At 39.6% G+C, this 15,516-nt stretch overlaps 2 protein-coding genes across 18 annotated transcripts in view; both read left to right on the forward strand.

The window, feature by feature from the left end:
* kif1aa (kinesin family member 1Aa) overlaps window positions 1–10,463 on the forward strand; it is a 34,870-nt gene extending 24,407 nt beyond the window's left edge. For 7 of the 15 annotated variants that reach the window (XM_026346362.1, XM_026346370.1, XM_026346363.1 and 4 more), the window contains 16 exons: window positions 15–81; window positions 265–349; window positions 434–539; window positions 2,391–2,417; window positions 4,351–4,374; window positions 4,751–4,865; window positions 4,956–5,089; window positions 5,183–5,244; window positions 5,325–5,470; window positions 6,130–6,318; window positions 6,452–6,523; window positions 6,653–6,774; window positions 6,907–7,050; window positions 7,129–7,321; window positions 7,415–7,533; window positions 7,616–10,463. In XM_026346362.1, coding sequence (XP_026202147.1) covers window positions 15–81; window positions 265–349; window positions 434–539; window positions 2,391–2,417; window positions 4,351–4,374; window positions 4,751–4,865; window positions 4,956–5,089; window positions 5,183–5,244; window positions 5,325–5,470; window positions 6,130–6,318; window positions 6,452–6,523; window positions 6,653–6,774; window positions 6,907–7,050; window positions 7,129–7,321; window positions 7,415–7,533; window positions 7,616–7,658 — 1,648 coding nt within the window. In that variant the 3' untranslated portion in view covers window positions 7,659–10,463. The remainder of the gene's footprint in view (window positions 1–14; window positions 82–264; window positions 350–433; window positions 540–2,390; window positions 2,418–4,350; window positions 4,375–4,750; window positions 4,866–4,955; window positions 5,090–5,182; window positions 5,245–5,324; window positions 5,471–6,129; window positions 6,319–6,451; window positions 6,524–6,652; window positions 6,775–6,906; window positions 7,051–7,128; window positions 7,322–7,414; window positions 7,534–7,615) is intronic. The other 8 variants (XM_026346376.1, XM_026346372.1, XM_026346373.1 and 5 more) reach the window with 3 other exon arrangements.
* Window positions 10,464–11,032: 569 nt separating this feature from the next.
* On the forward strand, window positions 11,033–15,219 carry scly (selenocysteine lyase). 3 transcript variants are annotated; one of them, XM_026346317.1, is made up of 13 exons: window positions 11,033–11,132; window positions 11,899–11,994; window positions 12,147–12,256; window positions 12,415–12,515; window positions 12,620–12,797; window positions 12,897–13,024; window positions 13,266–13,421; window positions 13,527–13,633; window positions 13,745–13,781; window positions 14,072–14,155; window positions 14,331–14,430; window positions 14,600–14,675; window positions 14,775–15,219. In XM_026346317.1, exons 2-13 carry the CDS (start codon window positions 11,903–11,905, stop codon window positions 14,929–14,931), a joined length of 1,326 nt encoding a protein of 441 aa, XP_026202102.1. In that variant the 5' UTR covers window positions 11,033–11,132; window positions 11,899–11,902; the 3' UTR covers window positions 14,932–15,219. The 3 variants fall into 3 exon arrangements, with proteins under 3 accessions (XP_026202102.1, XP_026202104.1, XP_026202105.1); XM_026346319.1 differs by having other exon boundaries at window positions 11,059–11,215; XM_026346320.1 differs by lacking the exon at window positions 11,033–11,132 and adding an exon at window positions 11,133–11,242.
* Window positions 15,220–15,516: the final 297 nt, after the last annotated feature.

Here is a 15,516-nt window from a genome sequence, read left to right on the forward strand (position 1 = left end):
ATCTGTCTTTTTAGCTACATCCCTGCAGTGGTGGACCACAGAGGAGGAATGCCTTGCCATGGCACATTCCTGCTGCACCAGGTATCACTTAAACACAGAGCATGTGTGTCATATGTCGCTTAAGATTCTCAGTCGGCCAGAGTCATGGCAACTGGACGACAAGAAGGAAGTCCAGCTGTCATGACTCGACCTTCAGAACCTTCAGCAATATATTATTTGGAATGTGTTAAATGTGCTGAACATCTGTCTTTTCTTCATGTGAAGGGCCTTCAGAGGAGAATCACTGTTACTATAGTGCATGAATCAGGAGGTGACATAGAATGGAACGAAGTCCGTGAGCTTGTTGTGGGTAAGTTTGGTTTCTCATCCTGAAAACCAGACTTTTCACCAGCAATGTGTATGAGGTGGTACTGAGGCACCTGTGCTTTCCCAGGACGTCTCCGCAACACCCCCGAATCTGATGAGACCATCATAGACCCCAATATTCTCTCTCTCAACATCTTGTCTGCTGGGTATGTCAGGCCTATGCAAGACGACAGGTACGTACTGCTGAAAACATTTATTGGAAGCTTATTACTTTAGTGCAGCACAACACAGAGCACATGCAGATTCAGCTTGGCTGAATTTGGAAACTACTGTATGGTTCTGATTCTCACGTCAGCAGCAGTCTTAACTGAGAAGTTTAATTCATACTGAAACATGGCACGTGGGCACATGCATGAATGAATGAATCAGCTACACTTGTCAGAAAAACCAGCATGGCAAGAAAAGGTGCAAGCTGAATGTTACCTCAGCAGGTTCTTTGGTGCTGTTAACTTTGTTACTGCATGAAAGCAGTGTAGTTTCTTCTCTCTACGTGCAGGATGTCGCAGAATCCAGAGTGACTTCAAACAACATGAAACTAAAAGTAGCTTTTATTATGAAAATCTGCCAACCCTGTAGCAGTGAATTCACTCGTCCATGCTGGCTGAGCGACCCTCCTCTGTGTTAATCTGTGCTCTTGTTGTCATAATATCACCTGCATCTCACCTTGTTAAGCACCTCACCTCTAACTCATCCCATTTCTCAACCATCATTAGTTCTAACGACGGCCTTATGCACTCGTTCTACTGTATCTCAATTCTGTGTAAACAAGATATTCATTTTTTTATACTGTTGTACTCTAATATAAAGTAAAAAGTCATTTAACTTATTCAACAGCATGTCTCACTGAAAATAGTGTAAACCATCACTATGAAACTATTTATAATTAGACTCAGTGCCATGCATTGGACATGCAACATTTCATCATGAAGAGTGGAATTAATTAACTCTTGTTCTTTCAATAATCACATATTGTAGATATCAATGAATAAACTGTGTTAATCAGTACTAACATATGTAACAGTGTTTCTACATGTGTTGTTGGATTGCAGCAAAGTGACTGGGGTGGACTGAAATGAGGTAGAAGGTGCAGCAAGGAGGAAAAACAATCCCAACAGATCAATGTCACTGCTAAAACTGAAAAATAAACAGAGTCAATTCACTGTAGGAGATGACACATGTTTGTAAAAATGGCATAGCTCTTTGTGACTTACAGGACAAAATGAATGATCTTTGATGTTTTACTGCAGCCAGCCGTTAGATGGCAGTAGATTCCTTTTTTAAGCTTGAGTTTAGATAAAAACTTGTGTTTGTAGGTAGAAAATGTATTAAAGTAGTATATATATATGTATATAGTATATACTGTCATACAAAGAAGATTAAGTCTTCATTGGTTCTTCAACATCTAAAATCACTTACCATTACTGTGTGGTGGCATAAAACCCTTTGGTAGTACTATGTTTCATATCATATCATATTATGTCTTCACAGTATTTTTACTGTTTGTCTTACCTGGACAAAGATCAGTGTAATATTTTTGTGAATGTCCTTTGGTCAAAATGACCATGTCATTCTATTTAAATATATTTAAATAGCGAGCTATTTTTAAAATAATTTTGCTGCTAATTTTTTTGACCTTCTGCTTTTGGCTTATTGCTTAACCCCTTTGATTTCCTAACCACCCTCCCAAAAGCTTAACTATACCAACAACATGATCACCCAGACCTGGGTTTACTACATTTCACCCTAAAGAAACCAAAGCCTCCAAGCAGCTCTGACCAGTGGTCCTGCTCGACCAGCCTGTCTTCAACCATGGTGCTACATCAATGGTGTTTTCAACCAGTCAGCACAGAACTAAACACATTTGCAGTTTGCAAAAATTGGGTTTAAGACCTCAGCACCAGATCAGGCTGTTATCCAGCATGGTCTCTGCTCAGTCTCACTGATACTAACATCAAGGTATTACTGGATGCTAACATTTTTCTCCCTCAAGTCCACTAATGGAATGTTGTTTTTTGCTTTTGCAGACAGTTTCTTGATTCGGACATGCCTAGGTATATTGTTTTGCCTCTCTTCTCATGCTCTTAAGTTAAACAGACACCTCATCTTTTCTAATTTCCTCTACATCCTGTCATTTCCAGTGAATCCCAATTAATTTCCTTCTCTTCTACTCTGCCATTACTGTCAGCAATTCATCTGTGTCTTTTTGTTTTCTCCATCTCATGAGATGTGAAGGAAGTGGTTCTGCATGTCACTGGCTCTCTTGCTGTGCTGGGTGTGTGTTTGAGCTGTTATCGAGCTGAGGTTTATGATGGACTGGGTCTGCATGGCTCGCTTTGCTTCATGTGGACTGTTCTGGCTGTGTCTCTGCTGGAGGTGTCGTGGGGCCAGTATCACAGTACGTCAGCTGCAGGAATCATATCTAAGGCTAATTTTAGAAATTCACAGTTGATATTTGGTCACCCTCACATTCATCTTTTGGAAAGAATGGAGGATGGTGTTTTTTAATATCATTACATAGCATAAGTATATTTTTACTGTGTCTTTCCCTTGATTTAATACATGATTGTAACATTTATTAGTACTACAGTACTTGCCAGTAGATGGTGGTAGCAACTCAACGTCACTGTTGTAGTTGCTTCCCCTCTTTATCTAATGTACAGGAGGTTATTAAAATGACCACAGCTTTTTAAGAAGAAAGAAAATATTCTTCCTATTTTTTCCCTGTTATTTTAAATGGCTAAAGATGCAAGAAGAGATGATATCCTAGCAACAATATTCAATAACAATATACATAAAATGTCATTTTCCACTGTCCTGTCTCCACTGTTTATTATTTTATATTACTAATCTTTGTGATGAAGCAATATTTTGGATCCATGGACACAGAGAGTGCTTCCCATCACAACTACAAAATATTAACAGGAACACATCTACTGTTGCTCAAGGGTTCTAATATATACATAAATAGTCACTTTACTTACAGTACCCGCTCTGGCACAATTTACAGATGCAGCTCTTAAAATGTAATCCAGTGAACCATTACCTCACCAGTAGCCCTTTGCCCAGAATTGCTGCAATGCTGTGAATATTTTTAAATCCTGCGTGTACCTCAGTGAAACCCTGCCAAGGACTAGAAACAAACGGTTCCTCACATGTCATGCCAGCAGCATGACTTCAATCCTGGCTCCCACATTTTTAGGAGGTAGTAAAATGTAGAGAAGCACATGTTGGTGTTGTGCAAAGAGGAAATTGCTTCCTTGTAGTGTAAGTGAACAGTTTTCTTCTACTGGGGAAGCAGTGCGTGTGTGAATGACCGTGTGTGTGTGTGCGTGTGTGTGTTAATGCACTTACTAATTTCTTAAAAACAGACCATTTCTACACTAAGGCCCTGTATCTTTTACAGCTCTCTTTAACACTGGCTCTTTGCTTTCTTCTGGGTGTCACATTGTTCACTTTCCCATAAGGTTCGCCTCAGTCCACAGCCAGTTGGGCCCAACATCTGAACCTCATGAAGAGTCCAGTCTGGCTGTTTTTATGGCTCACAGAAACATTAGTTTCCTTTTACAATTCTTACTTGGATTATCTTTTTCTGATTTAAGGCTGTACTGGGCAGAGGGCCAGAAGAATGACTGCTTTCAGTGTGTGATTATTTGCCCTCAGGGGAAATGGGAAGAAATCATGTATGTAATGTATGGGGTAAATCAGAGGTGTAACAGAGAGCAGTGTTTTGCTTGAGGAACTGTCGTGTGCCGTTATACGATGTTTCCAATGGTAGAGCAGGATAAGAAAGAGCAGTTAAGTTAATTAGTATTGTGCACAGCATTTCTCAATTCATCACTTAGAGGTGAGCTGGACTGTCCATGACAGTGTTTCCATAGTGAGATAACAGTGTGAAAAACACATCCCAATAACACAAGCGCAAAACCACAACATACTTCCTGACTCTCACTTTCTATTCTTTTGCTGATTTCTTCTTTCTCACAGCATTTCCTTGGGAGTTGACCATAGGTACTTCACTGCCCTGTCCCTCATTTCATCAGGCTGTCTCTCATCTCCCCCTTCCCTTTTTGCTGTACTCTGTAATAGTCTGCACAGCTCTCTTTGCTTTTCTGTGATGTTTTGTAAGAAGCAGAGCATCAATTCAGTCAGCCTGCTGCATGCAAACAGATTTCATCAACACTTTTTAGAGATTTTGATGAATATTTGAATTGACTGTTTTTTTGCAAATCATAAGATTTTGTTCTCAGTTTATCAAATGTAATTTAGTGCACATGCTACTGTATGTAAAGAATTATTTTTAGATTCACCCTGACTGCTATTGTCGCTTTAATTTTCATTATTTGCTGATTGATATTTTGGGCTTCTCTCTAACTAATGAATTTAGAACTTTCTACCGCTTTGAGGCTGCTTGGGACAGCTCCATGCATAACTCTCTGCTACTGAACCGAGTCACTCCATGTGGGGAGAAGATCTTCATGACCCTCTCAGCCTACCTGGAGGTACTGTACACTACATTCATCAACAGCAGGATGAGCTTCTAGTATAATAGTATTAGTTGACATGAAAATCCTCTGCTTTATCAATTGCAGATGGAGAACTGCACCCAGCCTGCAGTTATAACCAAAGATATCTGCATGGTGTTTTACTCTCGTGACACAAAGCTCTCGGCCTCCCGCTCTATTCGCAACCTTTTTGGTACTGGAAGCCTGAGAGCAGCAGATGGGTGAGTTTAAAATTGCAGAATTGCAAAAAACATGTAATATTGTGCATCCCTTTCCTTAAAAATATTTTTTTTCTCCCTTTTTTGTCGCTTTAGAAACCGCATAACTGGAGTTTACGAGGTCAGTTTATGTTACCTGGCAGATGCAGGAAGCCCAGGTGAGAGTCCAGACGTCGTCAGCATTTTGCATCAATCTCACTTCTGGAAAAGTTTTTATCTTACACCTGTTACTCCCTAGGCATGCAGAGGAGACGAAGGCGGGTGCTGGACACCTCAGTGGCCTACGTCCGCGGGGAGGAGAATCTAGCTGGGTGGAGGCCTCGCAGTGACAGCCTCATTCTGGACCACCAGTGGGAGCTGGAGAAACTCAGCCTCCTTCAAGATGTGAGTTAAAGTTACTTTGTTAAGTTACTTTAATTAGCATGACACATGATACTGGTTCGGAATAAAAAAATATTGAAATGTGTACCCCTGAATGAGAGAGTTTAACTCTCTCGAAGCATTTAACTGAATCAAAATGAAATGCAGTCATTGGTCCACATTGGTAAATGAGATTCAGCCCCTGACTTGCGTACACTACTTTTCAAAGGTTTTTCCATGTTTTTATGATAAGATACATGTCTATAGCTGTGTTAGTCATTGCAAAAGGGCTTTCTAATGATCAGCTATCCTTTAAAATTAATATACTTGCATTTGCAAACACAAAGTGAATCTTGAAGACAATACTAGTGTTTGCTGATTATACTGTAGGCCTATAGGTATCTAGGTAAATAGTCCTTTAAAAACAGCTGTTTCCAGTTACAGTAATCAATACAATATTAACAATATCTACGCTGTATTTCTGATCAATATAATGTCAGAAAATCTGCTTTTCTTTGAAAAACATGGTATCGTCTATTTGAGTCCAACCTTTAATGGTAGTTATACATGCGTACATATAAAATACACTCCTTAACACAGCTATGGTTCATAGGAGGGGTTCAAAGTCATATTTGTATATTTATGATTATGCCACAATTAATTTTAACCCCATGACCTCTTAGGTTGAGAAAACCAAACATTACCTCTTGTTGAGGGAGAAACTTGAATCTACCCTGCTCATGGGCCAGGAGTTCTCACAGTCCTGTGTCACTGAGGAGCTGAGTGATTCTCCTCAGCCCTCGGACGGGGACCAGGAGGTCAGCTCCAACTCCGAAATCACCACTGAGAGACAGAGGGAGCTGGCTGCTAAGGTCAGCCAATATTACTTTGTGAATACGTAATTTAGGTTTGACCCGTGCAGTCTCTTAATTTCACATACAGTAAGAAGTCTGTTCATACAATCTTATTATATACAGACATTTTAAGATTTCTGTCTTTTCACAGTGTTTGCGCCTGCTCACTCACTCCTTCAACAGAGAATACAGCCATGTGTGTGTCAGCGCCAGTGAAAGCAAGGTGGTGTTCCCATTTAAACACATACACACACACACACACACACACACATACATATATATATATATATATATGAAGAAAATTTGATTAGTGTCTGTTGATGGTTTTCTTACAGTTGTTTTTGTTTTGCAGATCTCAGAGATGTCTGTCACAACACTTAGAGACTCGCCTTCAGTCTCTGCTCTCAACACAATCACACCCTCCTCAACATGCCCTTCACTGGTTGAAGGTTGCTTTACCAATCCTGAGCTCAGGTAAGTCCTATGACATATTTGTATGGTTATTGTTTTGTATTGATTGTCATCATTGGTTGCCATGGTAGTCATACGGTATAGACAGCTGCCTTGTTACTACAGCAAAAAATATATATTTTTAATGTACTACAGACCACCTACACCTCGCTCGCGTACCGTCAGCCCCAGTCCTGACACACAGCAGGATGCAATGACCAAGAAGTCTGTCAATGGAGCTTCTGAAACCAAACCTCGGTCTCGCAAATTTGTCCCTGATATCCAAGAAATAAGAATCAGGTGAGTGTGTGTCATCATAAAATATCATTGAGCTGATACGATAACTACATGTGGTAATATTTGACTTCCATTTTTCAGTCCCATTGTGTCAAAGAAGGGTTACATACATTTCTTGGAGCCAAACACCAACGGGTGGGTGAAGCGTTATGTCGTTGTTCGGCGGCCATACGTCTACATTTACAACACAGAACGAGACACGGTGGAGCGGGCTATTCTCAATCTGTCCTCTGCCCAGGTGGAGTACAGTGAAGACCAGCAGGCAATGCTAAAGGTCAGTGATTTCCCAGAGTGCCAAAGACCTCTCCTTCTTACTGTGTTATTGGTCAAAAAGTGTTTATAATCAGCTTTTTGTGTTTTTCACCAGACACCAAACACATTTGCCGTGTGTACAGAACATCGTGGAATATTGCTTCAAGCCGCAAATGACAAAGAGATGCATGACTGGCTGTATGCATTTAATCCTCTCCTTGCTGGAACTATCAGGTAAAAATACTTAGATAAAGTGAAAACATATTACTAAAAAGCAAGTCTTTGATGTAAATGCATTTTTTCTCCTGGCTCTCAGATCAAAGCTGTCGAGAAGACGAGCCGGACAGATGAGGATGTGAAACAAGACTCTGAACAAATCTCGTGAGAGACGGATGAACACAAAGACTAAAATGTACATAGATCCTTGTCCTTAACCTCTTTGTGCTGAGCCCCATCACCACCACCATCACCAACAACCATCTTTCTCCTCTACATTCTCAGTTTATCACTAGTGTCCTCGGCACCTACTGTAAAGCACCCATTTCATGTCAGGCTTTCTGCTGCAGTGTGAGTCTCGTAGTCTGAAGAACCTCTTCAAAAAAAGCTGTCACCGTACTGTACTGGATTTTATTTATAGCTGGACGAATGAAGAAAGTGAGAAGGTAGCAACAGATTGATCTCAGATTACATGCGTATGGTAATGTACTGTAGTTGTTGTCAGAGCCACATTGAGCCTTATACATTTAATCTATAAAATAAATGCAGTTCTCTACTATCTCTACTTAAGTCAGTGAGGATCACATTGCTACATTTGCATCAGTAAATAGACAAAAACACAGACTCTTCTCTGCTCTGCTCTGCTCTGCTCTGCTGATATATATATATATATGTATATGGTGTTTGCATACAACCTACAGCTACAAAATACATGACAATTGAAAGAAATGACAGTTCAGTGTTACTCTTCAAAACACGTCCATGAATCCCGTATTGAGTAATCTGCATCCTGATCCTAAAACTTAGTAGAAATTTTTGCACACACAGCCTGGCAAGGGAATGGCATATCTCATGTTGTACGAGCACTGAGGGTATTTACATTAACATGAAATAATCCAATATCATCCAAATAATCCTCCCAATTTAATCTCCTTCTCTTCCTGCATTTGATTTGTTTTAAAATGTGATATATTTAGATATTTAACAGTTTTCTTATTTATTTCTGCATGTATTTATTTACAAAGATGTTATATATATATATTTCTAAATTAGTAGTACAGTGCAATTTCTGCACACTGCACTTTTTAATATGAGTTCCTTAAATGTTTGACTAGTACAACTTTGTCCCAATGCAGTTAATGCTACTGAAACATTTGAACAACGTTGCGATTGGCCAGTTTCTTTGTGCTGAAGATTACTTGAATAGCACTGTCCTCTTTAAGATTAGGATAGTCACATCTGACCTTTACCCAACTAACCTACTCTTTATCTGACCAGATGCACCAGTGCATAAACCTACCTTGAAAAATGATCAAAAGTACAAACTGTTCCTCACAGTACTGAATACGAACCAGGTTTTCTGAATGATATGTATATTGATTAAATGTAGTGCCTCTCTTTTCAATCATACTGTAAAATATGCCTCTGCACCAGTTGCTTTGGAAATACATTCTTCATGCTGCTATAATACTTTCCTGGGAGTGTCTGCAGATCATATCATCACTTTTCTGCTTTTCATCAGCATCACTTACTCACCTACTCACTCAGACGAAAGGTTTTATTTATGCTAATGCTAGATTTCTTTCTATTTGGGCAATTAGATATCACATAGTATGGAATGTAGGCTACTTCATGTTTATGCATACAAAAATCTTGTATGTGTTTTGAATGGAAAATAAATCATTGGTATGGAAGGGGTCAAAGTGCAAGATGCAAACCCTCCAAATCACTTCAGCTGATTATTGATCAAAATGCTGCTCTGCTATTTACTGCTGACTATAAATCAAACACTGAATCTGTTCACAGTGTGGTGTCATACAGTTGAGAGTTGTTGTATAAAGTTTGATTGATGAGCATACCTCAGGTCTGCCAGCCTAGAGCGCATGCTCCATGACAGTGGAGACATTTCCCTTTAATACTACAACATCTCAAAGCATCAAACCTTTGAAAAGACTGCAGTTTTTTTCTGTTAATGGCACAGTCAAATTTAGCAGTAGACGGTAACAGTGCAGTATGTATCCGTATTTTCTGCTGTAAGAATTGGGAAATAATCAGTGTGATGTGAAGCTGTTTTAAGAAATGATCCATTCAAAACATTTTACAGCCCTACGATAACGTACTGTATGTGCGTGTAATAAAGTCTGTTGATAACTTTTGTTTGTTGTATGACTAAAAATGTGAACACAGTCAATCACAGGATTTCACTATAACATCATCACAAAGTGAATCTCCTGCTGTACCTTTATTTTACTGGCTGAGGCGCTCACTCCTGTCTCCTGTCTTTTAAAGTCTGGGATTGCTCCTTTTTGTCTGATCTCTATGCTGAGATTGGCCCGTCATTGTTTTTTTTTTGATATTTCACATTTGAGCCAACCAAAATTTTGTTGTTGCAGTCACAAAAAATATCACACTGAATGTACAATGCTATTTGAAAATACTTATTCTGCTGGATTGATTGTGTTCATTTGTCTCCTGATTTCTCTCTGGTTCCTTATTGATTGTAGGCAGGTTGTTCTATGGAGGTTGTAGGATTATACCTGTAATAATATATGTCCACTGGTGTGTTCGAGGATTGATCGGTTCATTATGGCCCTGTTAGGCATTGCATCTTGTACAAAGTAATGCTGTACTCCCACCCTTGTTTTAATATCTTCCTTCACTCTCTCGCTCTCAGTCGTCACAACACCTCCTTTTTCTTATCCCTCCTTTTTGAAGGAACATCATGTACATTGTTGTGCTTCCACATCTAACTTTGTTTTCGCACTATCAAATTTATTTTGCATTGTATATAAACATGGTTGCTGTGAACAGCTAATTATAAAGTTGCACCCATTTACAAAATCCTAAATGGGAAGTAGATCAGTCTGTGTCTCTGAGTGTTGGAGTTTAGCGTCAGATGTTTGTGTACACTAAACACATTGTCATATATTAAATAAAGATGGAAATTATGCAACACAAACTAATGGACTCCTCTTTTTTTGTAGCAGATACTCTATTTGTGCCTTACCTATAGTTGATGCATCAGTTGGTAACTTGAGTGAATAGACTATTAAATAAAAGTAGAGAAAAATAGAGACCATGCAGAAAGTTAGCTTCCTGGTTGTCAACCGTTACCATGGCAGCAGGATTCAGAGGTGCCAAGTCCGTAAGGCTTTGTTGATTAATCATTACTTTACCGTTTAAAATTAAAACATTTATGTCTGTTGTTCTTTATATATTTCACGTTCTCATCCTCTCCAATCTAATATACATGATCTTACTGAGAACTTCGGCATTATCCGACTTATCCTGACTTTAGTGGACTATCAAAACCAATTTTTAAGCCAGTCAACATGTTAAAGAATAGTCTTAATTTACATGACAATTATGAAAATTTTAAAGCAATAAACAGTGCATTTAATAAACACAGATATCTTACTTTACTGTACTATCTATACTTTATGAATTGTTTGGGGCGTTTTGTAAAGTCCTGCATTGCCGCTTTCCCTTTAAGAGATCTGGCAACCCGGCGTGAAGCGGGGCAGCGTGTCTTCCTGTCAGACGCACGGTTTAGCTAGCTGATGATTGACACTGGCTGTTGTAAACCTGTTTAGGACGTCTTCACATCACTTCACAAGGTCAGACACACAGCCTAGATGAATTAGCCAGTCCAGTGCTGCCAGAGGGAGTGTAACCTATGTTGGAAAACTTCACATGACAGGCAAAAAATATTACTGCTGCATTATCTGTTAGTATTGGTTAATAGTAGGCTACTAACCTTAGCTAGCGTTAGCTAATAACAACAGATGTTACCTGAAGTTAGTGAGCGTTAGCTGCCGGTGGGGCAGACATTACCACGTATGATACAGGTTATTTTTACGTCCCAGTTAAACGTTTTTATGTCTTCTGAAGTAACATTAACCGGAATTAGAGTCGGTACCAGAAAGCTGGTGCCTAAATAGCTTAGTTAACGTTAATAATATTTGTTACGCCTGCGACTGACAGCACGGATACGTAGATATCTAAAAGACAAACTGGACTAATCTGACCACGTTACCGCTAAATATTGTGTTTAAGTGTCTATGTAGCCACTGAGATACCAGGCTGGTAATTAATTTCACACTACCTAGTAATAACCATAATCAGATGATATGTGCGTGGTAACCTCATCAAGATTTTCCCAAAAGTTTCACTTGCTGTTTGGTCAATTATTCACTATTCCTGGAACATTACTTCCCTGAATTTGTGACCGCACCGATGACATAATGTGAGCAATTCAGGCAATAAGACACTGGCGTCAAAGCTAACAAAGGGCTGGTTATACTGTATAAATAAAGGCTTTACTGATTCACAATATGACCTCAAGATTTAGCTGTTTTTGTCAAGTTTCTCATTTCTTCTTAGGAGTATGGCAAAGCAAACTGATGGCATCACCTCAGTAAAGGGTCACACCTTTACTGACCCAACCTCTCTCCATCGTTCAGAAAGGAATCTAGACAGGTATGTTTGATTTGCATATTCACTTCTAATGCAAAATTATGTTGGTTTGATTAGTAATACACATATACAGCATTTGTACTGCAACACATTATGCTTAACTGAAGTAAGATTAGAAGGTCCTCTCTAATGTCCGGTAATGTAATGTAATATAGGATCTATATGGATTACAATGCTACTACATCACTGGAACCAGAAGTGATTGATGCCATCACTGAAGCCCTGCGGGATGCCTGGGGAAACCCAAGTAGTAACTACATAGCAGGTGAAGAGTACCACCTCTTTAAATTGGTGTTTTCAGTACCTGTAGAAAATGCAAAGCCAACTTTCACTTAGCCCTTTTTAGAGTGCAGAGTGAAAGTTAGTTTATTGTATCTGAGTGTACAAACAAAACTTTTACATCAAACGTTTTATTATCTGTAGGTGCCAAAGCAAAGTCAATCATTAATCAGTCCAGAGAGAATGTGGCAAGAATGGTTGGTGGTAAGGCGGAGGACATAATTTTTACCTCGGGTGGAACAGAGGTGACGGCATTTATGTACAGATTTGTGCGCAGTAGACACAGTTTTCAAAATACTGATACTGTCAGTATGCATGCGTGGCTCACTCTTGTGTTGTCCTCTTTCAGGCCAATAACCTAGTGCTCCACACTGCTGTAGAGCACTTCAGGAGAAACTGCAGGGCGGCAGAGCAAGGTGAAGGACACCAGAATGGATGCACTGGCCTTCCTCACATCATCACCTCTAATGTGGAACATGACTCAGTCAAACTAGCAGCTGAGCACCTACAGAGAGAGGGCAAGGCAGGTAGGAGGAGTTGAATGCAGCACAACTTCATTTTAACTACTAAAAAGCTTAGACTTACTCCCCTGTTTGGCTTGTTTGGATAACTGTGTTTTGTCACAGACGTGACATTTGTGCCTGTGTCTAAGGTGACGGCTCGTGTGGAGGTGGAGGATATCATTGCTATGGTGCGTCCCAACACTTGTCTGGTCTCTATCATGCTGGCCAACAATGAGACAGGTGTCATCATGGTAAGACAAGATATGGGCATCTATTGCATTCACCTATGATTGCAGGTTTTTACAATACTGACAATAGAGAAAAGCTATTTTTATTGTCTCTGAAGATCAGTTATCCTTTAAGGTGGAGTTGGCGCTAATGATTTTTTAAACAAGTTTTAAACAAAAAGCTTTTGTTTTGATTGTAGCCCCATGTACAGCAGAGTCACATGCTTCCTGAATGCTGAAACTCTTTCCTCTGACTTCTTGTCAGCCAGTCCAAGAGATCTGCCAGAGAGTAAAATGTCTCAACAAGCAGCGTGAACAGCTCAGGATCCTGATCCACACTGATGCTGCTCAGGCTCTGGGGAAAATCCGAGTAGATGCCTGTGAACTGGGTGTGGATTATCTGACCATAGTGGGACACAAGGTCTGTAGTAAAAATACCTTAACATTGACATAAGAAAGAAAATAAGAACAAGTGTTATTGATAGTTTTTTTTTTTTTTTTTTTTTTTTTTTTTTACATGTTCTAGTTTTATGGCCCTCGGATCGGTGCTTTGTATGTGAGTGGCCCTGGAACAAGAACACCATTGTATCCAATGCTGTTTGGAGGAGGACAAGAGAGAAACTTCAGACCAGGGTGCAGAAACAGTTTACAATTTATTGATCTGCACCTGCCAAGATCAGATTAATGTTACTTCATATTAGGGTCAGTATTTGGGTTTAATTAATTTCTTTTTAAATATTTCAGCACTGAAAACACGCAGATGATTGCTGGTCTGGGAAAGGTTTGTTTCCTTCTCTGTATATTGTATGGGTTGCTAGAATTGTAATCCTTTTTTAAAAGTTTACAGTGAACAATATTTTAAATACGACTTTCCCTTCCTCATTTAATTGTCAGTTATTTAAGGAGGAAAATGAATTTGCTGTCAAAGCAGTTTGGCGGTCAGGCACAGACATTTATTACAACACAACTAGCAAACCCTAATTTGTTTTTGCTAAAGTTTTCCAATGGATCTGTAATGCATTAGTAAATCATTTCTGCTTTACCTTTCTTTTACACACCTTTCTGTGTTAGGCTGCAGAACTGGTAACTGCTAATCTGTCAGAGTATGAGAGTCATATGCGAAGTACCAGACTTTACTTAGAAGAGCGACTGCAGGTGAGTTGAATTCATTTAAAAAGAAAATGATTATTGTTGATTGTTGTTGTAAATATCATAAGCAGTGTGATGGAGATCATTGGAAATAGAATGAATGTGGTCATTGGTTCTTCTTCTGTTCAGTCATCTTAAAAATGGACCTACTTTTATCAGTACTGTACGTTTTCTTTTTCAGGCCACATTTAAAGACAGACTCCACTTCAACAGCCATTACCCCGGCTCCGATATCCTCCCTAACACATGTAATGTGTCCATCCTGGGCCCAGCATTACAAGGTGATGTCATTACTCTTCTGTCCTGTCCTGTCTGTGTTTTGGTTTGCCGGCCCGGACGGTGTCCACTAACCCTACACCAATGTTTGTCAGAGGCAGTTCATGACCTGCACGGGGCTGTTTGTAAACTACAAAGGCTCTGAATGATTAATCTCTCACTCTCCTGCTTTAGGCTGGAGGGTATTGTCCAACTGCAGGAGGCTGTTGGCCAGTGTTGGTGCCGCCTGCCACTCTGACAGTGGAAACAGGTAAAAAGAGTCCTTCATTTGTGTGTTATGCTTTTGTCCTGACACCATATTGATTGCTATTACATAACTCCCCTGCTCTGCATTGTGTCTGTTCATCAGGCCTTCCCATATCCTCCTGAACTGTGGCGTCCCCACAGAGGTGGCAGCTAATGCTTTGAGGTTGAGCATGGGCAGGAGCACAACCAAAGAAGATGTGGATGCAGTTGTAGAGGACCTGAGGGAAACTGTACTGCTGTTAGAAGAAATGAACTCATGATCTTCACGAGCACAAACTTAAGTTATCCTGTAGGTCAAAGAAGGGATGTACAGAATTACAAATGCATCATCTGTGTTTATTGTTGCATTACATTTTAAATGGATCATTTATTTAGTCTAAATAAAAAGGGAACATCTTAAAGGGAAGAACTTGAAGTGACCTGAGGAGTGGCGTTATGGAGTCATGTACTCAGCTTCCATCACGTCATGTGAGCAGCTCATCAGCTAATTGGAACCGGGGTAACATGTTATTGAAATCAAATATTGGAATAAACACTTTTTTCTCTCATCTAGTCTTGTCATCGGTGATGCTCAAAACTCCTGATTTCCATAAAACAGAAAGGAAAAAAAAATACAAAATGAAAAAGAAATTTTATATATATAAATACATATGTGTGTATATACATATATCACTCATTGTAATCCACCATGGCTTGGCTCTGACTTCTCCCATTACTTAAGTTTCCGTGCTGCCTCAGCTCCCCCATCTCCAGTGAAGCGTTGGGTGCATGTGCCAGCATATGGTCACTGCCACACAAAAGAGAGCAGCGGGCCACGAGTGCTGCGTCTCCACCCGTCTTTCATT

The sequence above is a fragment of the Anabas testudineus genome, chromosome 4, assembly GCF_900324465.2.
Source record: "Anabas testudineus chromosome 4, fAnaTes1.2, whole genome shotgun sequence".
Lineage (NCBI taxonomy): Eukaryota > Metazoa > Chordata > Actinopteri > Anabantiformes > Anabantidae > Anabas > Anabas testudineus.

Excerpts from the sequence above, each read along its gene's own strand:
- scly (XM_026346317.1), top strand. The coding sequence starts at position 11,903 with ATGGCAAAGCAAACTGATGGCATCACCTCAGTAAAGGGTCACACCTTT. Across the intron at positions 12,257-12,414 it reads AAGTAGTAACTACATAGCAG|GTGCCAAAGCAAAGTCAATC; the intron begins GTGAAGAGTACC and ends TATTATCTGTAG. Across the intron at positions 13,025-13,265 it reads ATGAGACAGGTGTCATCATG|CCAGTCCAAGAGATCTGCCA; the intron begins GTAAGACAAGAT and ends ACTTCTTGTCAG.